The sequence below is a fragment of the Chinchilla lanigera genome, unplaced genomic scaffold, assembly GCF_000276665.1.
Source record: "Chinchilla lanigera isolate Chin_1 unplaced genomic scaffold, ChiLan1.0 scaffold00051, whole genome shotgun sequence".
Taxonomy (NCBI): Eukaryota; Metazoa; Chordata; class Mammalia; order Rodentia; family Chinchillidae; genus Chinchilla; species Chinchilla lanigera.
The window spans coordinates 2702277-2729493 of NW_004955452.1; the positions used below are offsets into that span (position 1 = coordinate 2702277).

Below are 27217 nucleotides of genomic sequence, written 5' to 3' on the forward strand. Positions count from 1 at the left end.
TGAACTTGTTGGACACATCGACCATCCATGGAGACTGGGGCTGGCTCACGTATCCGGCTCATGGGGTGAGTGAGGGGACAGTGTCGCGCCTCTGTGAGCAGGGAGAGGCTGCACTGCAGAGTTTTAGCGTCAGGGAGATCCAAAGAAAGCAGAGGCCCAGAGAAGTGAAGGAATTGACCCAAGGATGCACAGCAGCTGGGGACAGAGCAGCTGCTTTTTTAACAGTTTAGTAGACAATGATCCTTGGGATTACAAACCCATCTCTGGCTTTAGGGTCCCGATTCATATCTGAGACCTGAGATGCAGGATCCTCACGTCTGTGGCCTGGGCTTGCAGGGTCATAACCCGCCAAGACCAGGCCCAGGGTCACCAGGGACAGGGAAATGGGGTCAGCAGGGCCCTGGTCAGGTGTAGTCTCCCTTCTAGGTGCCATGCCCTCCCCAGAAGCTGCTTGGGCCACTCAAGGCCTGAATATTTCTCTCACTGTCAGGACCACAGGGGAACACGAGAGCCCCCGCCACGGCCAGGCTGCCTGGTCCCGTCTGGTCCAGGCCGCCAGTCCCTGTGGCTCCCGTGCTCACTGAGACGCCCCTCCCACCTTCGGGGGAGAGGGCTCCAGGGAGGAGGCTGCATACCCCATGCCCTCTGCTTCTCTTTCCCAATACCATGGCCCCTTTCCAGTAGCAGAGCCCGGTGAGATGCACCAGGGGCCCGGTCACTTCTTCCCCTCCCATCCCATCTATGGAAAGGAAAGGCATGTGAGGACCGCCTGGGGCGCTGGAGGGTGGTAGTGATGGGATCTCACCCGTCTCAGCACGGTGCTTGCACACAGCGAACCCTCGCTAGGCAGAGGCTTCATCACTGGTATGGTTAGTGTGTGTTAAGGTTATCATGTCACGAACGTGTCCTCCCACCAGCGTGCTCAGAAACGCGCACACACATCCCCGTCCCCAGCACAGATGTGAGCGTGTAGAGCACACTGACTTCTTTCACAGACATTTTCAGCTTCCATGGCTTGAGGACAGAGGGACAGTAATGCTAGCAGCAGTAACGATAACAGTGCCAAGGCTTATGCCTATGAAGGGTCTCTTTCTTGACTTGAGGATATGTTCAGCTGGGCTGGAGGTCAGGACAGAGCCCTGCTCTCCTTTCTCTTGAGGTCTCCTTAGCAGACAGCAGTGAGCTGAGCCCCCATCACCACCCTCTGTGCTTAGGGCTCTGGGGAGCTGGCAGGGCCCAGTGGGTGCTGACTGTGCAGGTACCCTCCTCTCACCATCGGAGGGGCAGCCTGTGTGGGCCAGTCCTGCCTGAGGACAGAGGCTGGGCCTGGGGCTGGGCGTCTCCTCCTCTGTGAAACTCATCTCCGTGTGGCTGTCCCTAGAGGGAGAAGAAGGCAGGCTTTGGTGATGGAAGCCAACGTGGCCTGTGACGGGGGCCAACCCAGCTCAGGTCGGCCCCCGCTGCCCGACTGCTGGCTGAGTTGGCATTTCTATAGTCCCAGTGGCTAGCGAGAGGCATGCTGGCCCTAGACTGGCTCTGGGGTCTCTATCACAGCGCTTAGTATTTGGCCTTAGGGTAACAAGGAGCTGGGGTGTCAAGTGGATGGGAACCCTGCAGGACTTGTGTTTTGGACATCATACTGGGATAACTGAAGCACATTTTGTTTGTGAACACCAAGCCATGGTACAGCATCCTCTCATTTTATTTAGAATTTAGAACAAAGAATAACAAGTTCACGTAGCTCTTGACAAGTCAGGATGCCACATGTAACCCCATAACCAAGCCTTCCAGATATTCAGGGCCCATTTCACAGAGGTGGATGCTGAGGCTCAGGGCAGTGAGAAAACCTGCCCATCACTGGCAGGCTCCGGTGATGTTGCGCTGGGCCCCAGCCTTCCCTGGGTTCCTTCTCCACACTGTAAGTGCACGTGGCAAGGCCTAGTCTGTGGCCTCACTGAAGTGGGGGGCAGTCCTTCATGGTCCGCTGAGCCAAGGCTCAGTCACTGTGGGGACCAGTGTTGCTCATGGAGGAAAGGAGGCTGCAGTTCAAGGCCTGGTCCCCAAGCCAGGCTTGCAGGAGAAACGTGCAGGCGTCCCTGCCCACGAGGTCAGGGAGGGCCCAGGGAGTCCTGTGTTTAATGTGCTTTCCAGGGGATTCTCCTGCCCAGCCTGGAAAAGTCTTTGGCCCTGGAGGTTCTGTGTGCCCCTCTGACTCGACTCAGCTCAGCAGTCTGGGTTCAGAGGTCATCCAGGGCTGCCACTAGCATCAGACAATGCCCAACCCAAAGAGCAGGGTGCTGGGCTCCGATGGCCAGAGCTCTGCCTGCTGATGCTAGTGCGATTCAGGCTGGCTACTGACCTTGCCTCAACCCCCTTTTATACCATCATAGAACCTGCAGCAGTCACTAGTGGGGAGATACCCGAAAAAGACACTTTACCAATAAAAGTCTGGGTCCCTGCAAGGTTAAGCCATGCTGGCATCAGGGGAGGCTGGGGCCAGAATCCATGTGCTTAGCCACACTGCTTCCCTCCCTGTTCCTGGAACTTCCACCCACCAGGTAGTCTGCACCTTGCCTGGCAAATTAGCAGCTACTGAGGGGAGGGGCATGGTAGTACCTGATCCTCACTACCTCCTGGTACAGACAGAAGGAGCAGGCATTAGCCACCCCATTTCACAGATGAGGAGCCCAAGCTCAGAGAGGGGATGTCACCTACTCAAAGTCACACAGCTAGCTTGCCAAATCCTGTTCCAGGAAGACAAAGTTGGGGGAACAGTGTCTCAAGTCAGCTTCTGGCTCTCAAGGGGCAGTAGGGGTGGGAGTGGCATCCTGGATGGATTAGGCTACCACAGGTGGTCAGCAGGGCACTTCTGCCCTTGGCCTCTGGGAATCTGTGCCACTCCAGGCATCCACAGCAGTTCCCAGAGCTGGCAGGCTGGGCCAGGCCATTGGCACTCGTGGAGAGGCTGGAGCGGACTCAGATTGAGCTGATTAATTTATCCAGGGCCCTGGCAGGAAACAGACAGGGAGCAGCTGGCAGGCTCTTTGGTGTTCCATTAATTGTGACAATGACTTTAACCCCAGATGTGGCGCACTGCTACCCGGAGGCTCTGGCTGCAGTGTAGGGTGTGGGGCAGCGCTCCTTTGTGGGAGGAGGACGGGAAGCACAGCCTTGTGCAGGCGAGGGAGGTGTTCTGAGTGCCTGTTTGGACGAGGACCTCTCCCCCAGCACCCCTGGAGGCAGGCGGCTGGCCTGGGAGTCACTGCCAGTTCAGGAGCATATTTGTCCCCTGACCAAGAAATGCCTTCCTGTGCCAGGTCCGAGCTCAGCACTTTGCAGGCATCTCCTCCCTGCATCATCTCAAGTCTTGCAGAGGCGGGGCCCCTCTTTGCAGAGATGGATCCCGAGAGTAGAGACCTCATGAGGACAGACGGAGGGACTTGTGACAGTGTGACAGGCAGGCAAAGACTCAAGGTGCCCCACTCATGGCTCCCACTCTAGCACTTGGGGAACAGGCTCAGAACTGCACAGAGCCTCAAAGCACCAAGAGGGGTGGTCTTCCAGCCCCCACTCCAACCCACTTAAGCAATAGAATCTTTAGTTCAAGGGCAGCTGCACACGGGGGCCCAATAGAGAAGGTCAAGCGGTGGTGTGTGTGGCATAGCTGACTCCAGCATCTGCCCTCAGCTCCGCTTGGGGACCTCTGGACTCAGCCCAGTGTCTGCTCCTACCAGCAGGGCAGCCGAGATGGGCTCTTTCCTCCCCACCCAGGGCAGCCCAGCAGGTGGAACATGCAGGTGCCCACAACCAGGTACCTTGCACAATGAGATACAGTGAGATTCCCCCGACCCCACAACACACACCACTTTGCCTGGTGGACTTGGAGCCTCCTGATTGCAGGAGGTATTTCTGGCATTTTATTTTTTGTTGTTCAGTTACCCAGGCTGGGCGGAAGCTTGTGATCCTCCTGCCTTAGTGTCCCAAAGTGCTGGGATTACAGGTGTGTGCCACCACGCCAAGCTCGTCTCCACCATTTTTAAGTACACCCTTCAGCGGCATGAAATACATTCACCGTGGCCACCACCCATCTCCAGAACTCTTCCTGTCTGCTAACATGGAAATTCTGTGCCGTTAAACAGTAACTCCCTCCCCCTCCCCGCAGCCCCGGCAACCACCATTTTATTTTCGATCTCTGCGAATCTGACTAACCTAGGTAACTTATATAAGTGAAATTACACAACGTTTGTCCTTTTGTTTCTGGCTTATTTCATTTAGCATAATGTCTTCAGGTCTGATCCGAGCTGTAGTATGTATCAGAATTTCCTTTCTCTCTAAGGCCTAATGACATCCAGTTGTATGTAAATACCGCATTTTACTTATCCATTCATCTGTTGGTCGTCGCTTGGGTTGCTTCCACGTGCTCCCTTTTTAACGTTTTTTTTTTTAAACTTAATTTTTTGCAGTTCTGGGGATCAAACCCAGGGTTTTACACATGCTGAGCAAGGGCTGAGTCACTGAGCTACACTCCTAGCTGCCCCTTTTAGCGACAGTGAATAATGCTGCGGCAAACATGGGTTTGCAAACACTTCTTCAAGGCCCCGCTTTCAGTCCTCTGGGGTGTAGACTCAGGACTGCTGGATCCTCTTGCAATGCTCGTTTTAGTTCTTTTGGAGGAGCTGCCATACTGTTTTCCACCGAGGCTGCACAGAGGCACGGCGCGAGGGCTCTGCTTTCCTCGCATTCTCAGCGACACTTGTTGTTTTCTGTTTTTTCTCCTTTTAGTATAATAGCCATCCCACTGGGCATGAAGTGGTACCTCGTCGTGGCTTTGATTTGTATTTCCCCAGCGATTTGTGGCGCTTAGCATCTTTCCACGTGTGATTGGGCCATCTGTATATCTTCTTTGGAAAAAATGTCTGTTCAGGTCCTTTGCTCATTTTTTAATTGGGTTGTTTGTTTTCTGTGGTTGAGTTGAAGGAGTTTTTCAGTTTTTCTTTGGATATTAATCCCTTATCAGATAAATGATTTGCAAATATCTTCTCCCGTTGCATGGGGTGCCTTTCTGTTCTGCTGAGAGTGCCTGGTCTCTTCCTGAATTACTCGTGCTCGGCCAGCAACCAGTACAGAGGCAATCACACCCGCCTCCCCTGCCTCCTGGGACTCATTGACTGGACCCAAGCCAGCCCGGGAGTCCCCAGCCTTGGGCAGGGCCAGCAAGAACAGCAGAGCAGAGCGAGTCCTTGGTCAGGCTGTCACTCAGCAAGCAGTAATATAGGAGGGATCGGAGGAGGATGCAGGGCACTGCACGCCGTCAGGTTCACACGTTACAAGATCCGGCTGGCAGCTGATAATGGAAGCAGCTTGCCAGCTTTCTTAAGCACATCCCCTCCTCTAGGAGTGATGGACAAGGCCACTCAGAGACACAGGTCAGGCTTTGGCATCAGGCAGGCCGGAGGAGTGCCAGGGCCAGCTCTGTTTCTCCCTAGCAATGAGTCTGAACCTGTTTCCTCACCTGTACCCAGTCCCTAAGTCACAGGTGCTCTGTGAGACCTGGCAGCTGTGACTGTCCCCACTCACCCTGCAGGCTCCCTGCACAGCATGTGTGTCCTGTGATGTGGGGGCTGGCAGGAGGGCAGGCCCTCTCCCTCAGGGGGCTGTGCTCTTTGCCCGCAGTGGGACTCCATCAACGAGGTGGACGAGTCCTTCCATCCCATCCACACGTACCAGGTGTGCAACGTCATGAGCCCCAACCAGAACAACTGGCTGCGCACCAGCTGGGTGCCCCGAGACGGCGCTCGGCGGGTCTACGCTGAGATCAAGTTCACGCTGCGTGACTGCAACAGCATGCCCGGCGTGCTGGGCACCTGCAAGGAGACTTTCAATCTCTACTACCTGGAGTCTGACCGCGACCTCGGTGCCAGCACGCAGGAAAGCCAGTTCCTCAAGATCGACACCATCGCGGCTGACGAGAGCTTCACCGGCGCTGACCTGGGCGTGCGGCGGCTCAAACTCAACACGGAGGTGCGTGGCGTGGGGCCCCTCAGCAAGCGCGGCTTCTACCTGGCCTTCCAGGACATCGGGGCCTGCCTCGCCATCCTCTCTCTCCGCATCTACTACAAGAAGTGCCCCGCCATGGTGCGCAACCTGGCGGCCTTCTCGGAGGCGGTGACCGGGGCCGACTCATCCTCGCTGGTGGAGGTGCGGGGCCAGTGCGTGCGGCACTCGGAGGAGCGGGACACGCCCAAGATGTACTGCAGCGCCGAGGGCGAGTGGCTGGTGCCCATTGGCAAGTGCGTGTGCAGCGCCGGCTACGAGGAGCGGCGGGATGCCTGTGTGGGTGAGCACGCCCCGCGGAGGGTGGGCTCGGTCTGGGCGGGACTTCCGGGGAGGGGGCGGGGACACCATGGTCTGCGGCGCGGGGTGGGGTCGCAGCACCCGAGAGGACAGCTAGACCTGGGAGGCAGGTCTTTTGTGCACCAGGTCGGCTGTGTGCCTGGGGGCAGGGGGAAGAGAGAGGGCCAGCCAAGGGGTAGAGCTGAGGGAACCTGTGTGATTGGGTGTGCGCCTAAGCCAGGAAACAATACTGCAGCCAGCTCAGGTTAGGCGTTGTTGTAGGCACTTTGCATGGTTTAACTCATTGAACCCCCTCGGAAATAGGAACTGTTATTATCCTGGTTTTATAGACAAAGAGACTGAAGCACCCGAGAGGCGAAGTAACTTGCCCAAGGTCACACAGCTAGGAAGCAGCAAAACTGTGATTTCTACCTACGAGTCTGAATATAGGGTCTGGGCTGGAAATCACTAAAGTTCTAGGGAGTGGAGTGGAGGGACGTGCACCAGGGCCCTGGTGGATGTGTGCAGGTAAGGGGCATTGTGAAGGTATCAGGCAGGGACAGCTGGGGGAGCAGTGTAGGTTGGGCCTGTCACCGGCCACCTAGTTCATGCTGCTTGTGTTTGTGGGGAAATTGCCAGGTCCTGTTGAGGACACCTGAGGGCCCACAGCTTGCACCAGCGTGTGCCCATGGATGTACTGGGGGGCACCCACGTCAAGCCTGGAAGCAGGTGCATGCATAGGGGAACCTAGACCCCAGGCAGTGTGCATGCTGTGTGCGTGTGTGGTCACCGGGCATCCTGAGAGCAGGAGATCTGTGGGCAGACAGCTGGTATCCAGCTGGTACAGGGCTCGGCCTCGTTTCCCTGCCTCATTCCCTGAGGGCGGGACACACAGCCACTCAGCCACCCAGGCACAGAGAAATCTGGGCTTCGGAGCCCCTTGGTTCCCAGGGCAGAAGAGGTGCAGGGGAGGACATGTTTCCATGAAGGGATCAAGAGAGATTAGCATGCTTCTAATCCCAGTTCTTCAGGAGGCTGAGGCAGGAGGGTCAAAAGTTGAAGCCCAATTTAGTGAGTTGGTGACACCCTGTCTCAAAATTCATAAAGTGCTGGGGAGGTGAGGCGGGAGAGGTGAGCAGGGACACACTATAGCCTGTCTCTAGAAACTCTCGGTGACATATGGCACTGAGTCCCAGGGCCTGGGGGCTGCAGGTGGGGGAAGGGGAATTCGACCTCCCTGTTCTACTCTCTGCACTGTTAGGAATGAATAGGGTAGAGTCTCATACCACGGGGCCACACACAGGCAGTTCTGTGCCCAGCTGGGAGTCGTCCTGCACAGAGGTCTCTGCCCCCAGCTCTTCCTCATTTGCAGACCTTCTGGCTTTCTTGAGAACCCTTTCTTCGTGGCCCCAGCTGCTGCAAGTCTTCTGTCCTGTACTCTAAGCCCCAGAGCGCCTTCTGTGCATGTGCCCATTTCTGGGCTTGTTCTGCCCACAGCGGCTGTCTAGACAGCTGGCCTCTTGTGGTCTTGGTCACAGACATCCTGTGCCCCTCGGCTTGCTGCTGGCCGGCACTGACCACCCTGTCGCCTTTGCAGCTGACAGGGAGATGCCTCACGCCGAGTTCATTGACCATTGTAGCAAGGCAGGGAGTACAGTTCCACCTTACAGGTGGGGAAACTGAAGCATGAGGTGTAGTGGCACCTGCCTACGTCTCACTGCAGGTGAGAGGTGGAGCTGGGACCTGCAGTCAGAGCTCTCTTGCTCTGTGCAGGTGAAGGCTGTCAGCATCATCCCGGCCTGCGTCTGGCCAGAACTGGCTCAATGTCCCTTCATTCTGAAGGGATAATAAAGCACCTTAGTGACAGGTTTCACGTGTCTGCCATGGGCAGGACTTTCATGACTCCTTGTATACATCAGGTCAGTTATCCACTCCCTGGAGCATTCGTGTCCTGGGCACCAGGGATCTGGGCAGGGAGTCCCTGGTTCTGGGGAGTTCACAGAGCTTCGTGTCCTTACAGCAGCCTCTCAGCAAGGTGTTGTAGCCCCAGTGTACACACAAGAGCCAGTGAGGCCCTCACCTTAGGAGCAGCATAGGGATCTGTTCCCGGGCTACTGGGCTCCAGAGGCCGGAACCGCTTCCTCTGACCACCAAACCCTCTTCCAAGCCTACTGTCCTCCTGCCAGGTCACACTCACAGGTTAGTGACAGGCACAGCATCAAGTGTGACATCAGGTGGGCCAGTGCACACCTGCTCAAGGTCAGCGCCTCATTACCTCAAGGTCAGCGCCACCCCCAGCTCTGAGGTCGCTCTGAGGGAGCATAAATAATCTAGCACTTTGTCCCATATGCCCTGAGACCCACCAGCCTGTGGGCAGGATGTCAGGGGTGGGCTCAGGAAGGGCTGCCGTGGTGGGAGAGGGGTCCAGAGCGGGAAGGCGTCCTGCCTCAGGTCCACAGCACACCAGGGGCAGGAAAGTCCAAGGCGGGAGCAGCAGAACATCCCTAGGCTGGGAGAGGCCAAGGCCAGGCTTATTCCCTGGTGCCGGCCCATTAATAAAAAAGAATAAAGAAATGCCGAGGCTGGGTTAGGGAATGGTAGAATATTTTGAAGTTTGCATTTAAATCATAATACAACATAATTATGCTAGTTGCAAGATAATTACAGGTTTTATAAAATATATTAATTCATAGTGCGGTGCAGGCAGAACAGCTCAGGAAGGAATGCTAGTTGGAGGTCACACGAGGAGAGACATTTTCCAGCCCTGTTGGACTTCTGTGACTGTCTGTGTCACCCCGTTTGGAAGGAACCGCCCAGCCCCAGACTGAGGCGCTGCACACAGAACTGGGCCTGGCAACCCCAGCCTGTCCCTCTCCCCCCACTTCTTAAAGCCCCAGCATCTCCCCAATGGACAGCCTGAGCGCAGGGTGGATCAGGCCCGAGCAGGAGCTGGGGACAGTGTGGGGACCTTCCTGGCCACTTGAGACAGGCCCTCCACCCTTCCCGGAGCGGGTCTTCAGGAGCCCTCTGGAGGCCCATGGGCTCCAGCCAGTCTGAGGACCTCCTGCCGCTGCTCTCTGGGTAGGCCATGGGGAAGAAGGGCTGGGAGGGGGCGCTGGCTCACCCTCCCCTGGGCCCTTCCTTTTGGTAATAAGAGAAGGGTCCTGCAGCCAGAGCCAGGGTCACAACCTTTCTTCCTCCCACCTTGGGTTTCCATTCTCTCAGCTGTGCTCAGAGCCCCCCAGAAAGTGTCACAGATGGAGACAGTGACGCCCCCAAAGAGAAAGACCCTCACATTGCATGGTTCTGCAGAGGCCTTGCTGAGATTGCACCAGAGAGGTAAAGTGACCAGCCTGGGGATGTACAGCGAGGAGTGGTTGATGGAATCTCAAATCTCCCAGCTCTCCGACCAGAAAGCTCCTCACACTGCCGGGGCCCTGAACCAGTGACCTCCCCTAACAGCTAGCTGCTCTCCTCCTGTCCCCGGCTCTTCCAGAGGGGACAGACTCTCAGTCTCCCCACGTGAAGCACAGTCTGAGGTCTGACGTCCCTGTTGCCATCTTTCCTGTCACCTGGACGCAGAATATAAATCACCCTCTGCGGCCCTAATCATCTTTCTATAAATATCAGAGCCTCATTTCAGAGGGGGAGCATGAACAAAGAACTCTTTTGCCTTCCTGACTGTGTTTAAAATCTGATTTAGAATTAATTTCCTTTGGTCGTCCACTGGCGGACACCTTATTTGTCAAATCTCAAGCTCTTTGCAGGGGAGAGCAGAGAGGTGGCTGGGGCCACGGGCAGCTGCTGGCCTGACAGGCGGCCTGGGCAAGGTGCCCTCGGCAGGGGCAGGAGCCCCTCCTGGCCCAGGGCCCAGAGTGTGGGCCACACAGACTCCGGAAGCATCGTGGGTCGGCGGCAGGGCCAGGCCCCAGCCCAGAGCTACTCCATCTGTCTTAGCCTTGAGTTCCCAGCCCAGCCACCAGGTGTCCGGGCTCCCTCAGGCCTGGTGATTAGTATTCTTATTAAAGATTATTTTATTTTCACTGCGTGGATTAATCTGGCCTTGACATGGTATAGCCATATGGGTATTAGCTGAGCGTGTGGGAACCGCCGCCTGGTGAGCGACAGAATGGAACAGCCACCTCTAAGCTCAGGGGAGGGCATTGCAAGGCCAGTGTGTGTGTGTGTGTGTGTGGGTGGGTGGGTGGCAGGGGGTGGCAGCAGTGTCCCAGCCTGGCTTTGTGTCCTGGCTCCGCACAGGCCAGGAACCCTGCAAGGCGCCAGAGCTCCTGGAAGCAGCTTCTTCTTCTGCCCAGCAGTCACACCGATGACAGCTACCTTCGACGGTAGCAGTAGGTGCCGGGCACTGCCCCGGCCCGAATCCGCACATCTTCCCTGTCGGGCTCCCTAGGAGTGGGACGAGGTGCCACAAAACCAGGGCACATTTTCCCCACTCTGGCAGCTGCTTAGCCTCTTCTAGCTCCTCGGCCCCCATCTCCAAAGCCCCGTAGGGGGTTACTGTTTCTCCTGAGTCCAGGTTTTCTCTGAAGTTTATAGAATTTTAGCGATTAACCTGGCTTTGGCTATTACAATAAAAAGAAGATCCAATCGACATCTGAAGAAGAAATGCTGCGAAGTGATGTTTTCAGATAAAACTCTCTAGCACCGAGGATGGATTTTGTACTAGAACCCCAGTAAGCTTCCTGCTGTCCCCGCTGTGAAGGACTTCAGTTCCAAGGGTGCAGCTGGGTGCTGCCTGGCCGGGTGGAACCACCTGAGGCCCTGGGGTCTCTCTGTGCACGAAGAAGACAGGGGTGGGGTCCACTCATTTGGAAAACAGAATGTTAAGCAGCGTCTGCTCTGAGCAGCCCTGTGTCAGGTGCTGGGGACTGGAAGGTGAGCAAGGTTCTGCCCCCAAGGTCTCCCAGTCCAGGAGGAGAGTGAGACATGCAGATAGAATGTGTAGCTGTGGTGTAACAGATGGAGCAGGGGCTGCAGCACAGGGAGGGCCATGGTGGCTTCAGAGTGTGTATGTTCAGTGCATGGGTGTTTGTGTAGGTGTGTAGGTATGTGCATGTGTGTGTCATGGAGAGGCCCAGGAATGCTGCAGGGAAGGGATAGCTAAAAATAATATTGAAAGAGGAATTCAACAGGTGGACAAAAGTGAAACGACATCTCAGGAACTAGGCATGGTACATGCAAAGGTCCTGAGGCAGGGAGCATCCTGCTGCCGGTGGCTCAGTTAAGGCTAAGGATGAGGGTGAAGGAGGCTGCAAGTAGGTTCTGGTCCAGCTGGGAAGGCTTTGGATGCCAGGTTTTCTCGTTAGGCAGGAAGTCCCTGAGGGGTTGAGCAGACAATGACAGAGCAAGGTGCACGTCTTAGAGATTCCCTCAACTTATGGTGTCTCCACTCTGCATGGCTGGCTTGTTCTTACTCTGTAGGCTACAACTTAGCCTCCCTCCTCCAGGCATCCGCTATCTCCCCGCTGGACACCATCACAGCTTTGTTAACTGGGCATGGAGGCCCCACGACTGCCGTGCAGGGCTGTGACTCAGTACCCGGGGCAGCCTGGTCCTGGGCGGTGCTCCTAATAGTAGCGGAGCTGATGACTGATCTTGCTGGTGAGCTGGGAGGTGTGAGGTAGGGAGAGCTGGAGGCTGCCGTCACCCAGGTGTGAGAGGAGGCAGGTGACAGTGGCTGGAGTGAGGTCACTGGTGGCAGTGAGGTGGCAGCGATGGTGTGGATCTGGCAGGGGAGAAGCCTGCGTTCCCTACCTGGTCGGCTTACCTGAGGAACCTGGCCTTGGCGTCGGCTCTTCTCACTTGGCGCCGGGGGTGGGAATCTGTACTGAGGGCGTGGGTCTGTCTCCAGACCAGGGGTCTTCCGCATGTCTCCTTGCCAGTCACGCTCCCTGCATAGCTTTTACAGTCCTGCCCAGGGTTTTGGCTTCTCTGATTCTCAGCTCCCTGATGTCACCCTTAAGAACCAGTGTCCCATGAAGGACAGACTCTGAGGCTGGACCTGGGGTGGGAAGGCCTACTGTGGGAGGGGCTGGGGAATTCTGAGAAGCTCACTGCCCACTTTGGGGTTATGACTTCAGTATCAAGGCCCCAACTCAGCTCTGCTCTCAGCATGCTGTGCAGCTAGCTCTGTGTACGTCACAGACCCTCTCTGTGCTTCAGTCCCTCCATCTGCAAATGTGGGTAGATTTGGGTGATGCTGAAGAAAGATCTGCGTCTCTATCTCCCTGGGAGTCCCAGGGAGAGCTGTCCCAAGGCCTGCCAGGGTGGTCTGGCCTGCTCACCCGCAGCTGCCATCTCTCCCCACAGCCTGCGAGCTGGGCTTCTACAAATCAGCCCCTGGGGACCAGCTGTGTGCCCGCTGCCCCCCGCACAGCCACTCTGCAGCCCCTGCTGCCCAGACCTGCCGCTGTGACCTCAGCTATTACCGTGCAGCCCTGGACCCGCCTTCTGCAGCCTGCACCCGTGAGTACTACCACAGGCCCCAGCAGCCTGGAGCCATGGCCTGGGCCGGCACCCGTACCAGGTCCCAGTACTGTGTGGATAGTGCAAGGCAGGGTTCTGTAGGGCCAGAGCCTGGCCTGGGGTTGACAGGACTGTGACTCAACAGTGGCCTTGACCACTCTGGACTCCCAGCCCCTTGTCATGTGTCACCTGCTGTCTTTCTTGGAAGATCTTTCCCTCCCTCCCTTGGTTTCTCCTTGCCAGTCTAGAGGGAAGATGCCCTCCCAGCAGAGGGCAGCTTGGTCATCTTCTGCTTTTTTTGTTTGTTTGTTTGTTTGTTTGAGACAGGGTCTCGCTATGCAGTTCAGGCTGGCCTTGAGCTCACTTTGTAGCTCAGGTTGGTCTCAAACTTGTGACAATCCTCCTGCCTCAGCCTCCGGAGTGCTGGGATTACAGGTGTGCGCCACCATGCCCAGCTAGCTTAGTCATCTTCTGACCCTAACATCCTGGTGATGGGGAATAAGCCAGGTTTTGACCTATGGGTGCAGAGGACTCAGAGCAGCACCGCGTCACCATCATCCTAGATGGGCCATTGGAGCTGCTGTGTGCTGGGTGCTGCCTGTGTGTGTGGTGCGTGCCTGAGTGCGTGCAAGGAGTATGTGTGTGAGATTCTGTGTGTGCCCCAGGATGCCACAGGGGTGGTGTGACTGTGTGTCTGAGTGAAGACCCCTGCACAGTGTTTGTATACCTGAGTGTGAGTGTGCAGTGTGTGCATGTAAAGGGTTCTTGGGGGCATGCATGTACATCAGCGTACCTGGAGGGGGCTCAACGCTCAGATACGTGTCTAGTGAGCTCAGCAGGTACAGGAGTGCGTGTGCGCGCCCAGCCTTGCAAGGAAGCGTGGGCCTAGAGAGCAGGTGCCGGTGCTGTGCACCTGCGGGGACGTGCGGATTCCATCGACTGCCTGCCTATGCCATCAGGGCCGCTGTCTTGGTGGGCTGTGCTACGGCTCCTCCATTCCATCCTCACCCTGCCCCACAGTGGCTGCCCACAGCCCACCCTGGCCATGAAAAGCGCTGCGTTTACCAGTCCTGGCTCTGTGGCCTCGGCCCCCCCCCCAGCATCACCCAGCCTCAGGCCCCCTGCACCGTCCTGTGAGGGGACAGGCGTAGTCACACCCTTGTGTGCCAGGCACACACATGTGCCCTCCTGCCCTCCACTATGCTGGCCACACCTGTGCAGTGTCCCCTCACGGGAGCTGTCAGGCAGAAAAGACAGCTGCGTGATAGGGTGACAGCGTGGGCTCCTCAAGCAAGGTGAGCCCAGCTCTCAGGGGTGGGCACTTGTGCACAGCTGGCTAGACTCCGGTCTCTTTCCAAACCCTGTAATTCAGTGCCTTACAGTCCTAGAAATCCTGAGACTGTGCAAGACTGGGCTTTTAGTATTCCACACCTTCCTGACTGCAAACTCCTCTTCTCTGCAGAATGTAAGAGTCCGTGAGTCTGAGATCCTGCGGTTCTAGTTGCTGAAGACCTCACATTCCTGCCTAGAGCTATGAGAGTTAGGATTCTGAGGCCTGGGGTCCCCATCACCCCCAAGTCCTCCTAGCTCTGCCCCACCAGGACCCATGCCCTGCCCAACCAGGTGGCCGCTTCTCTTTGTCCAAAGTCATCGTGCAGCCCGGACTAGGGCCTCGTGCTGGGGGCTGGGGAGAGGCTGCTTGGCATACACAGCCATGAGGGGACACACAGGGGATTTCCTGGGCCCCACTTTATTGCACAACAAGTGTTCAGTAGAGGTTTACATTAAATCCAGCACAGAAGGTGAGGGGATGCACACGGGGCAAATAACCAGGAGAGCAGGCTGCTCTGGGCTCCCTGGACTGGGTCTTCCTCCAGCTCTGGCAGAGGCTATGGGCCCTGCTTGGTGCAGAAGCTTCAGTTCCGGGGCCCAGACCCTAATACCAGTCTGATGGCAGAGACACAGCCTCTATCCTCAGGGAGCTTTAAGGACAGAGTGGACGTGACCTTATTTTCAAGGAGCCCTGTGTATGATGGTGCCCTTCCTGTGGGGAACTCCTGGTCTGAGTACCAGGAGTGTTCCCTAGTGTGGAGACTGGACCAGCCCAAAGAAATACCTTTCACCCCTCTGTCATCCTCTGTTCCCCAGGGCCACCTTCAGCACCAGTGAACTTGATATCCAGTGTGAATGGGACTTCCGTGACCCTGGAGTGGGCCCCTCCCCTGGACCCAGGTGGCCGCAGTGACATCACCTACAACGCCGTGTGCCGCCGCTGCCCGTGGACACTGAGTCGCTGTGAGGCATGTGGGAGTGGCACCCGCTTTGTGCCACAGCAGAAGAGCCTGGTGCAGGCCAGCCTGCTGGTCGCCAACCTGCTGGCCCACACCAACTACTCCTTCTGGATTGAGGCTGTCAACGGTGTGTCTGACCTGAGCCCCGAGCCCCGCCAGGCTGCCGTGGTCAACATCACTACAAACCAGGCAGGTATGTGGAGACGCTCCATCCCCAGCCTCCACTCCCAGGCCCAGGATCAAGGTGATACTTGGTCTTGCTATGGGCCTGGGGCAAGTGGCTGCCCCGCCGGGCCCTGCCTTCCCCACCAGGACCCACAGCTAGGAGCACTTCAGGCCCTTACAAAAGTAAACCATGAGCCGGACATGGTGGTGCACACCTGTAATCCCAGCAGTCTGGGAGGGAGGCTGAGGCAGACCGTAATTTCAAGCCTAGCCCAGGCTGCTTAGGTACTTAGCAAGACCCTGTCTCACAATGAAAAGCAAACAAAGGGTTAGGGATATGGCTCAGTGTGAAGGTCCTAGGTTGAATTCCTAGTACGGAAAAAAAAAAAAAAAAAAAAAGAAAGAAAAAAAAAGAACGTGTTCCATGAGTGGGAGGAATAGATAGCACAGGGCAGCTCACAAAGCCGCCACAAGCCTGACTTCCAGAACTTTCCCCGCTTTTGCCTGAGTGCAATGGGAAAAATAGTACCTGCCTTCTGTACTGTTGGGAGGCTTAAAAGAGAAGACTCAAAATACTTAGCCCAGCACCTGGCCCATGGTCCATGCTCAAGAAATGCCATCAAAAAATAAAACCACTTTGATGATCACTTTCTAGCACAGCTGCTGTGGCCACCCCGGGACGGCTTTGGTCACCCTGGTTTGGCCCTCAGCCATTTATCTGCTGCTAGCTGGTCGCTGGGCAGAATGCAGCCCCTGGAAGCTTTCCTTCCAAACTCTGGTGGGTCCTGTCAGGTGACAGCTTGATCTAAGAGACCGCTGAGGGCAGCTTCCCTGTGAACGGCCACCATTGATGTGACGAGGACCCCAAAGGTTCCTCCCAGCTCTACAGATTCCCACTTGGACATCGAGGGAGAAGCCGAGGCTCAGAAAGCTGCCCGGTGTTGTCCACATAGAAAGTAGCAGTGAACACGCAAACCCAGGTCTCCTCCTCCCCCAGTGAAGCAGCCTCATCTCTGAATCCAGGCTGCCTCTCCCGACGCCCCAGTTTCACCCACGGTCTTAGTCACTTTCTTTGTCACTGGGACACAACACCCACAGCTTTAAGGAGGAGAGGTTTACTGTGGCTGACATTTTTAGTCCAATAGTCCACTGGGTCCCAAGCAGGACAGTGCGGCAGAGGGGCACAGTGAGGAAAAGCTGCTCCTGGGAAGCCAGGAGGCAGAGAGAAGAGAGGAGCTAGGCAGGGAGAGACACCCTTCCAGGTCACACCCCGAGTGACCCTCCTCCAGCCAGGCCCTCCTCTTAACAGCAAGTCAGTCATGGACCCCATAACTCAGTCATCTTGCCAAAGCCCCAGTTCTGAGCACATGAGGCTCTGGGGGACATTCTCGGTATAAACAGGAACACCAGCCCGGGAGATCCCTCCATGAGCAGCTACTTGGGGTTTGGTCCTGTGCTAGGTTCCAGCACCACCGTGAGACACAGACCTGCGTGCCTGGTGCTCAGAGCTCTGCTCCTGCTGCCTGTCCACAGGGCCACTGAGAGAGGGGGCGGGTAGGCGGGGCAAAAGGAAGAGCAGAACCAGCAGCATTAGCATCAAGCCGGCTGGTTCTTACAAGGAGAACCACAGTCCCCCTGAACCTCGCTCCTTTCCTGCGGCCCAACCCTTCCTCTCCCCTGAGAACCTCCTGGCGCTGCCGTGCCCGCTGCACCCACTTCCTCCCTCAGGTCTCTGGCAGCAGCCCTGCCAGGCGCCTCTCCTCACCCACACGCAGCACCCTGGGCATGTACAGTGGGCTCCTCTCTCCCCCCGCAGTGCTCCTTCCTCTTGCTTTTGTGTCCCCATCAGCTGCCCTACTTCTCAGCCAGCCCGCAAGGGCTGGGGGTCCCCAGGACCCTGCTTTCTCTCCCATGTGCTCAGAGCTATCTCTGCGAGGTGACCTACACTTTGAATCCAACCTCCGTACTAACAGCCCCAGCTTCGGTCACCGGTGCAGGCCTGTCTTGGGGATTCAGGTGCATACTTTTTTTTTTTGGTATCAGGAATCGAACTCAGGATCTTGTGCTTGCCACGCAGGTGCTTGTGCCACTGAGCTATATCCCCGGCCCTGAGGTGCACACTCCTGTCTCCCTTCGGATGACTGACACAGAAGCCCCACCCTACCTTGCTCCTCCCATGGGGCCTGGTCTTAGGACAGGGCACCACTGGTCATGGGGCCACTCAAGCCCCACAGCCATTCTCCTCACTGGCTCCTTCACAGCGACCACCTCCACTCCACGCTCAGCCCTTGCTTGTCTGTGCCCCCTCACGTGTCGCCTGGACCATCCACGAGCCCCTCCGCCTCATCCCATGAATGGGTCTGTGTGCCACATCTTGAGTAAACTTTAAAAATATAAGTGAAGCCAGGCACAACTATTCAGGAAGCTGAGGCAGGATAATTGGAGACCATCCTGGCTCCCAGGGGCAATTTAATGACCCAGTCTTAAGTGTTTTATAAAGGGCTGGGGATATGGCTCAGCTAGAGCCCTTGCCTAGCATGTGCAAGGCCCTGGGCTCTTAAATGGCTTCCGACTGAGGACACATTCACTTTGCCACCTGCCCTTTCCAGCTGACCCTGCCGCTTTTCCCCGGGCTCACTGCTTTCCAGCCACACTAGCCGTGAACGCTGAGCCCTCCCGGCCCTGACCTTGCTTTTCCTGAGGGTGGGGTGGTGGTCAGTCTCTTCTGTCCTTACTGTAACAGTGATCCGCCCACGTGTAGCCCAGAGACAGCCTGAGACTTACCTGGGGTCCCTGCTAGTGAGAGAGGGAGCCCAGTTGTGAACCCACACGCACTCGCAGGCAGGCTGATTCCAGGGTACTACACCCCTCCAATTCTGCAGTTGCTTCTTAATTTCCCAAGTCGCAGTCATCCAGCAGCTTTTATTGGGCACCTACTGTGTGCAGTCTCTGCCTTCAGGGAGCTCCCAGGCATGCTGGGGAGACAGGATGGGTAGGAACTGGCCAGGCGGAGCAGGGTGACATGGGAGTGTGGGACAGAGGAGGTGTGAGGGAGAGGGCAGGACAGGGCTGCAGCCTCGGGCAATTCTTCCAGTTTGACCTTGGCAGACTCTGTATGCAACACCTCCCAGCAACCACCCTTCAGAAAACAGGAGCGGGTGGAGGATAGGTGATGGCGAGTTGGGGGACCTGGTGTGACCCGGAGAATCCTTGAGCTCAGGTGGGAGAAATGCGAGAGTGCCTATTCCAGCCAGGCCCGGGGCGGGCAGCCAGGCCTGACTAGATTAAGCCCACGGCGCATCCCAGACGCAGCCAGGCTGTGCAGACCCGGGACTGACCCAGTCCCTGGCTGTGGTGTGGACAGGGGCGCTGGGCTGGGTGGTTAGCAAGAGGGATCCTGGGGGGCGGAGTGGGGGGGCGCGGAGGACCGGCCGAAGCGAAACCCCCACCCACCGGCCGCGGCTCCCCAGCCCCGTCGCAGGTGGTGGCCATCCGGCAGGAGCGCGCCGGGCAGACGAGCGTGTCGCTGCTGTGGCAGGAGCCCGAGCAGCCCAACGGGATCATCCTGGAGTACGAGATCAAGTACTACGAGAAGGTAGCGGGCGGCCGGGGAGGGCGGGAGGCGGGGCGGGGCCTCGCTGACCACGCCCCTCCCGCAGGACAAGGAGACGCAGAGCTACTCCACGCTCAAGGCGGTCACCACGCGGGCCACCGTGTCGGGCCTCAAGCCGGGCACGCGCTACGTGTTCCAGGTGCGAGCGCGCACCTCGGCGGGCTGCGGCCGCTTCAGCCAGGCCATGGAGGTGGAGACCGGGAAACCCCGTGAGTGCAAGGGGCGGGGCGGAGGAAGGGGCAGCGCCACGCAGGAGTGCCGTCTCCAAGGGGTCTGCTGTCCGCACTTTTACAAGGGGGAAACCGAGGTTTAGAGAAGGATAGGTACTTGTCTGAGGCCACGCAGAAGGCAACAGCTCCATCCCCCCGCTGGGTTTTCCTAAGCATCGGTGAGCCGCACAGCCTGTGATGTTCTTGCCAGGGGCAGGGCACCCCTGTAAAGCGTTCCAGAGGCGACTCTGAGATAGTGCTGCCCGCATCCCCAGTTTAGAAGGAGGTGAGAGTTCAAGCAGTAAGGCCGTTTGTCCAAGGTCACAGGGCTGTAGAACTTGGCAGGTCTGGGGTCCCAGGTCCAGGTCGTTCTCCTCTATCATCCTACTGCCAGTCCCCAAGAGTCCACAGGTGTGATCCGGGGCCAGCAGCATCGTCATCGGAGATGCTCATTCTCACCTCTGACTCAGGAGCCCTGGTAGTGGGGGCTCGGCACTGGGTTTGTACAGCCTCAGGGTGGGTCTGAGGCTTTGCGATCTGAGAAGCGCTGGCTCAAGAGGCTGCCCCCTCCCCCACCGCGGCCTCCAGTCACCTGCCACTTCCCTGGCCCCTGGGTGTCTCAAAAGGTCTGACACCACCCACCCTGAGACTGGACTGGACGTGGACATCCTGCCCCTTCTGTGCCACTTACGGAGTGGCCTGGAAGAAGTACCTCGAGTTCTCTAAGCCTTGGTTTCGTCATCTGAAAATGCACATACCACTAGGCTGTCCCGGCAGGGCTGTGGGAGGGTGAGTCAGGCTTGCAGGTGCAGCTGTCAGCCCACTCCACCTCGGGACTGTGAGAGCGACAGTCAGGACAGGTGTTCTGTGCTCACCTGTATTGTGCTCAGAGAGGTGAAGTGACTCTCCCCAGTTTGCATAGCTCTGGGAGCAGGGACTCTGGCACTGCGGAGCCAGGCAGCCCTAGGAATGGAGGGGGAAGCTGGAAGAGAGTAGGTGGGGGCTGGACCTCAACCACAGAGGCTGCCCACGGGGGCCCCGGGCAGGCTGGGAGGGCTGTGGGTACCAGGGCTTGAGCAGCCCCATCCTCATCCTGTTGACCTCGAAGGGCCCCGTTATGACACCCGGACCATCGTCTGGATCTGCCTGACGCTCATTACAGGCCTGGTTGTACTTCTTCTCCTGCTCATCTGCAAAAAGAGGTGCGTGGTCCTAGCCTCCATCCGCTCTTCCCAAGTGCTGTGCCTCCTGCCTATGCCCACCCCACTCACTTACAAACACATTATCTTGTTTAATCTCAGTAAGAGTCCAGGGAGGCGGAGATTGTCTGGCTTCATTTTTCAGGGGAGTAAATTGAGGACCAGAGAAGTTAAATTACTTTCAGAAGTCACACAGTGGATAGACGCCAGAGCTGAGACATGAACCCAGGATCATGCTCTCAGCCACTGTCCCCTCTCCCACTCTGTTCCAGAGGAAGGCGGAGATGGGATAGTGATGGATGGGGCTGAGGATCTCAGACAGCAGGGGTCAGAAGGCCCATGGAATGGACGGAGAAACCAAGGCCAGGGAAGGGGAAGGGTTTGCCAGGGCCACACAGTGGAGTGAAATTGGGGGCGGTTCCATGTCTAATGGGCTTTGCTGTGAGGGTCAGTGGGACTTGAGGGCGTTGCGTAGACTGCACACTGCTGTGTGACTGTCACGTGCAGTTCAGCTGGGTAGGATGAGGTCTGGAGGGTGGGGGTTCTGCCCTGAACACAAGGGGCAGAAGCTGGCCTATCAGGGGGAGGGGATCAAAGAGGGCAGCCCTGACCTGCCCCTGCTGTGACCGTCCCCACAGGCACTGTGGCTACAGCAAGGCCTTCCAGGACTCTGACGAGGAGAAGATGCACTACCAGAGTGGGCAGGGTGCGTGCAGGGCCCAGGCCTGGGGCAAGGGGTGTCTGGGGGCCCAGGTCAGAAGGGGATGGGTGCCCACAGGAAAGACCAGGGCCCCAGAGAGAGATACCAGGTGCCAGTCTGCTCCCCTGGGTGACACCCAGACAGCCTCAAGGATGCTGGAGACCTCTCACCAGAGAAGAGTGTGGATGTGTACACTGACAGTGACTTCCGGGGCTACACTCTTGGACAAGAACTCCTACAGGGAGATTTTCAGGATTCTATAGGGACCCCCAGAAAACAAGGCAAATATGGGGATATCCCTGCACCCCACTTCTGTGCCCACTAGGATCAGTCACAGTACTGATTCTCACTGGGCAGAATACAGCCTCTGAATCCTTCTGACTGGTCTTCCAGGAAACCACTGTCAGTGTGAGTTGGCATCTGTGGAAGAACCCTTGGTTCTGGCCCTGTCCCTATCCAGAGCAGCTTGGCAAGCTCTCAAGGACTCTAGAAGTGACCCCAGAAAACAACAGACACGCAGCCACCCAGACCCCAGAGCTGCTCTATAGAGACCCCATTTTCACTTGGCATGCATTGAAGGGGCACCTCCTGTTTTCCATCACATCCAGGGGTTCCCAGAGACACCCTTCATCCCATCCCAGACCCACCCCAGGTCCAGGGAATGCTGGGAGAGAGAAATCCCCCCTGGACCCACTGACAGCCCTTCTCCTCCGGCTCCCCAGCACCCCCACCTGTCTTCCTGCCTCTGCACCACCCCCCAGGGAAGTTGCCAGAGCCGCAGTTCTATGCAGAACCCCACACCTACGAGGAGCCAGGTCGGGCGGGCCGTGGTTTCACCAGAGAGATTGAGGCCTCCAGGATCCACATCGAGAAAATCATCGGTTCAGGTAAGCCTGGGGGTGAGGGGGGCCCAGGAGGAGAGAGAAACTGAGGGTAAGAGGCTGGGGAGAGCAGCAGGGGCCCACTGCCCTCTCCCAGCTGCCCCTTTTGGGGTCTCCAGGGGAGTCTGGAGAAGTCTGCTATGGGCGACTGCGGGTACCGGGGCAGCAGGACGTGCCTGTGGCCATCAAGGCCCTCAAAGCTGGCTACACAGAGAGGCAGCGGCGGGATTTCCTGAGTGAGGCATCCATCATGGGCCAGTTCGACCACCCCAATATCATCCGTCTGGAAGGCGTTGTCACCCGTGGTAGGTCCCAGACAAGGGCGGCCTCACTCTGCAGGGCTTCTCCTGGGCAGAGAGCTCTGAGTCCACCTCTGTGCCCTCTTCCCTGCCCTTGCGCCCTTGGCTCAGATGCTCAAATGACCCTGCTTGGACTCCTGGGCTGGGACTCCTAGGCTTCCCCAGGACCCTCAGTGCTAACCCAGCTCCGGGGTGGGGCATGTTCCTGGGGCCTCTGATCAGCAGCCCTGTCCCCTGCCAAAAGCCACCATCTTCCCTCTCCCATCCAGGCCGCTTGGCGATGATCGTGACCGAGTACATGGAGAACGGCTCTCTGGATGCCTTCCTGAGGGTGCGTGTCCAGGCCTCACTGCTGCACGGACCAGACCGGAAGTCGGGAGTCCAGGATGGCTGATGGGAGATGTTGTACCCATCACCTCTGGAGCAGGGGGAGACAGGGACAAGGAGGGGTCTTCAGGGCCAGCCTCAGGCGCCTTCCAGCCCCCACCATGGAAGTCCTGCTGCTCCATGAGCTCCCATCCCCTTCCCCCAGGCCAAGAGGGGTGTCTGTGGGCATCTGGTGCTGCCTACACCACCACCTTGGGAGAGGTGGCTAGATTCACACCTCCTGCCTTGCTGTGTGTTTGCTGGGTGCTATGAGGCCTCCATTTTCCTGCAAAATGGAGGTCATGGCTGCCCCACCTGCCTCACAGGGCTGCCAAGAGTGCCCAGGGGACCCTTGAACTGCAAGTGTTTCTGTAAGCAGCGAAGTACTATGCACCACTGCAAAGAGCTGCTTCCGCTCTCGAGCATCACCCGTGTGGGCAGGACACCTGGCCTGGGGCCAGGCACCTCACTAGGCCTTCACCAATCCCATGCCGTGCTGTGCCGTGCCCCTTTGCAGATCCACGACGGACAGTTCACCATCATGCAGCTGGTGGGCATGCTCAGAGGAGTGGGTGCTGGCATGCGCTACCTCTCAGACCTGGGCTACATCCACCGAGACCTGGCTGCCCGCAATGTCCTGGTTGACGGCAACCTGGTCTGCAAGGTGTCCGACTTCGGGCTCTCCCGGGTGCTGGAGGATGACCCCAACGCTGCCTACACCACCACGGTGCGTGGCCTGCACACTCCCCCAGGGCAAGATGGCTCTCCCAGGGCACCGCCATCCCCCCACACCTGAGGTTAGCGGCTTCAGGCTCCCCTCCAGCCTGGGCGTGAGTCCTGCCTCTCAGAATCTCTCCCTCTGGGAATCTCCCCCTCTGGGACATGAGGACAGCTTTCCCTTCCTTTCCTTGGTCACCAGCTGCCTGGGGACACACAAGGCTGGTCCCAGCTGTCAATTCCTCCAAATCATACACAGATGCCACATCTGTCTTCAAAACCAGCTGTGTTCCCATGTGCTCTGTGGAGAGTGGGACTTCTCTTGCTATACCTTGGGGCTCCCTTAAGCAGGAGACTCACACAGCTTCTCCCTTAGCTGTCTCCCACTGGGCCTCTAAATCGGGTTTCCCCAGAGAAGGGAGGTTGGGACCAAAGAAATAAAGAGAAGCAAGAGGAGAGAGGAGGAGTTGAAAAGTGGCCAGGCCTATTCTCTGCACTCCCTCATGGTTCAGGCCTTGACCCATTGACTGGCATTCATTGAGCATCTACTGCGTGCCACGCGCTCTGCACACCATTTCCTTCTGTCTTCACAGGGGCTGGCTCTGTGAGGCGGGCCCTCCCCTCAGGACCAGTGTTTCCAGAGGTGGGGGCCATGTCTCCTCTACTGGACTGACAGACAGGACCCCAGAGTTCAGCTTTCTGACTCAGAGTAGGGGAGAAGCCCAGATTTAACTGCTCAGCCCTTCTGTGTCTGTCACAGGGCGGGAAGATTCCCATCCGCTGGACGGCTCCAGAGGCCATCGCCTTCCGGACTTTCTCCTCAGCCAGTGACGTGTGGAGTTTCGGCGTGGTCATGTGGGAGGTGCTGGCCTACGGCGAGAGGCCCTACTGGAACATGACCAACCGGGACGTGAGTGCGGGGCGGGGGCTGGGCAGTGCACCTGGGGCCCTGGTGGGAGGCGCAGCCTGAGCCCAGTGCCATGCTCGCTCCAGGTCATCAGCTCTGTGGAGGAGGGGTACCGGCTGCCTGCGCCCATGGGCTGCCCCCGAGCCCTGCACCAGCTTATGCTCGACTGTTGGCACAAAGACCGGGCCCAGCGGCCTCGCTTCTCACACATCGTCAGCGTCCTTGATGCGCTGATTCGCAGCCCGGAGAGTCTCAGAGCCACGGCCACAGCTGGCAGGTACCTTGCCCCGACCCGGCCCTGGGAAGGGCCAGTGGCTGACCCAGCATTGGCCCAGATCATGCCTGGACTTCATCCCATCTCTGGGACTGCTTGGTCTGACCCCTGAGCCAGACCCAGCCTGGGCTCATCCCCTGACCCCTGGGATCCAGCCTTGAGAACCCTGTGTCCACTGCTGAGCTGGGAGGGAAGCTGAGGGTCACCAGTGTCAGGGTCCCCAAGGAAGACCACAGCCCTGGCAGGCCACTAACAGAAGGCCCTGTGCTTCAGGTGCCCGCCCCCTGCCTTCGCCAGGAGCTGCTTTGACCTCCGAGGGGGCGGGGGTGGCGGCGGGGGCCTCACCGTGGGGGACTGGCTGGACTCCATCCGCATGGGCCGGTACCGAGACCACTTCGCCGCCGGCGGTTACTCTTCCCTGGGCATGGTGCTACGCATGGACGCTCAGTGAGTGAAGGGTGCTGGGGGCGCCCGGGGGGTGGGGACCGGGCAGAGGCAGGGCCTGCAGAAGGGCATTTCTAGGGGACAGGCACAGGGCTGTCTTCCTGGCCCCAGACCTCCCGGGTCAGCCTGGTCAACGCCTCGCTTCCTCCACAGGGACGTGCGCGCCCTGGGCATCACCCTCATGGGCCATCAGAAGAAGATCCTGGGCAGCATCCAGACCATGAGGGCCCAGCTGACCAGCACCCAGGGGCCCCGCCGGCACCTCTGACTCGGGGCATAGGCTCATGCCAGCTGTCAGAGGACCAGATGCGCAGCGGTCAGAACAGCCTTAGAGCTCTTTCTGTCCCGCTCTCAGGAGCTAGGGAGGCGAAGGCTCTGCTGCAGTACCTGGAGTCACAAGAGTCACGCGCCTGGGCTGGGCCTTTGGTGCCCAGCATGGCCAGGACAGCTGCCTCCTGGGGCAGAGGGCTTCCTCTCTGCCAGAGCCTAGGGCCTCGACACGCAGAGTCCAACAGAGATGTGGCCCCTGCCTCGTGCGTGCATGTGCGTGTGTGTACATGAGTGTGCTGTGGGGGTGCAGCGGGCAACGTGTGCTCACCTGTGTGTCCACGGTCAGGTCCCAGCACGCCGTGCAAGTGTTAGACGTGTGTGCTTGTCTGTTGGGGCTCGGGCCACACACGTGTGACGGTGGCGATGCGTCATGAATCAGGAACTCACTCATGTGCGCACGGAACTCAGTGTGGCACTGCCCGGGTCCCGGCACCACGGGCACTGAGCAGAGGCTCTGACCCGCAACCCCCATGTCTGGAGGTCGGAGCCAGAGGCTGCTTCTGAACCACACCAGCACTGGGCCCGCCCTGGCCCCCGCCTAGGTGAACCCATCCCCGGCGGTATCTCAGGTCCGGGGCCTCCCTCCAGCTGGGGGGTACCTGCAGCTTCCACCTGGCTCCCACTGCTGCTCCACAGGAAAACAGGGTTCCTGGCCAGTCCCTCTGGCCACCTTTCTCATAGGCATCAGGGCAGGGCACTCAAGACGCCCTCGGCTGGACTGGGCTGCCTGGCTGGGGCCAAGGGGCTGTTGACTCCCGTCTGGTTCTGATGCCCCCTCCAGCACCCAGGTCTCCTCCCGTGGAAGCCTCTTTGCCAACACCTCACTGCCCAGCCCCACCCCAACCCCTGCCCCATCCTTCTGTACCATACGGGGAGACTGAGGGCTGGAGAGGGGTACACCTTATCCAAGGTCACACAGCAACCGAGTTTCAGAGCTGGAGCCTCCTGCCTCCCAACCCGCGGCTCGTTTTCCCCGTTCACCTCCCCAGGCAGCCAGCTGGGGTGGGAGGGAGGGGCCTGGGAAGCACCCCCCCCCCGACTGATCCCCCCTTACGGCCCACCAGGGTATGTAAATATCTCTTTTCTACCATGTCAGAATATTTTTTCCTCACTCTTGACAATGCAAAAATGGTCTTCAAAGCACATAAAAAGCACGAAGGGTGAGAAAGGCCCATCCCAGGGAAGTCTGGCAGACAGAGCCCAAGGGGACCCCCCCCCCCGTGTCCCCTGCCAGACCCAGAGGGAGGGGTCCCCCAGCTTCCAGCCCCTGCCCAGCTCCTCCCCATAGCCAGCACAGTTACCCCGCGAGACACCAGCACTGAGCTCCCTTTCCCTTCTGCAATAATTTGGGGAGTCTCAGCCCGTCCAGGTGCCGCGGCCAGCTCTCTCCACCTCTATATATTATATTACTATATAGCCGAGCTGCTCTTCCTTCCTATGGAAGTGGGAAACACGGTCAGAACTCGAGGGGGGAGGACCCTGTGTTCCTCCCCACCCCACCCCACTCACCCGGTTTCTGGGCTTGGGATCCTCACTGTTACAGGGTACGTGGGCCTGGCACTTGCTGAAGTGTGGCCCCTGCTCCACGTGTGGGTCCCCCTCGGGTCCCAGGGGTCTGCCTCTCAGTGGTCCCCAGCCTGAGTGTTGAACTTACCCACAATGAGAATAAATTCTGCCTCATCTTTGCTTGTGTCCCATGTTTTCCGTCCCTGCCGGAGGGGAAGGGTAACCCTGTGCACACCATACCATCCCGGTCACTGTTTCCTCCTGGGCTCCTTGTCCTTCCCAAGAAGTGGAACAGTGCACCCATTTTACTCATGGGGGTGGGGGCCGAATCTCATCTGGATCAGTTTGCCTGAAATCAAGCGTGGGGTTGGGGGATGAATCAGAACCCCGATTTGCCAGACGCCGAAGCCCGTGCTCTGCTCAGAGCACCTGCAAATACGTTCTGCCTCTCAAGACGCAAGTGGCACTCACCACCACAGCACAGTCCTTGCAGCTGG

At 58.2% G+C, this 27217-nt stretch overlaps 1 protein-coding gene across 2 annotated transcripts; it reads left to right on the top strand.

Moving 5' to 3' along the window:
- On the top strand, window positions 1-26885 carry Epha8 (EPH receptor A8; the record flags this gene model as incomplete). 2 transcript variants are annotated; one of them, XM_013519449.1, is given in 16 exon segments in its annotated part: window positions 1-65; window positions 5674-6337; window positions 12664-12819; window positions 14968-15303; window positions 18746-18870; window positions 18935-19097; window positions 20206-20299; window positions 20935-21002; window positions 21719-21883; window positions 21997-22182; window positions 22446-22507; window positions 23060-23269; window positions 24020-24169; window positions 24253-24443; window positions 24714-24887; window positions 25038-26885. In XM_013519449.1, coding segments are annotated over 16 exon segments (2924 nt in total), but the record flags the coding sequence as incomplete, so codon positions are not given.
- Window positions 26886-27217: the final 332 nt, after the last annotated feature.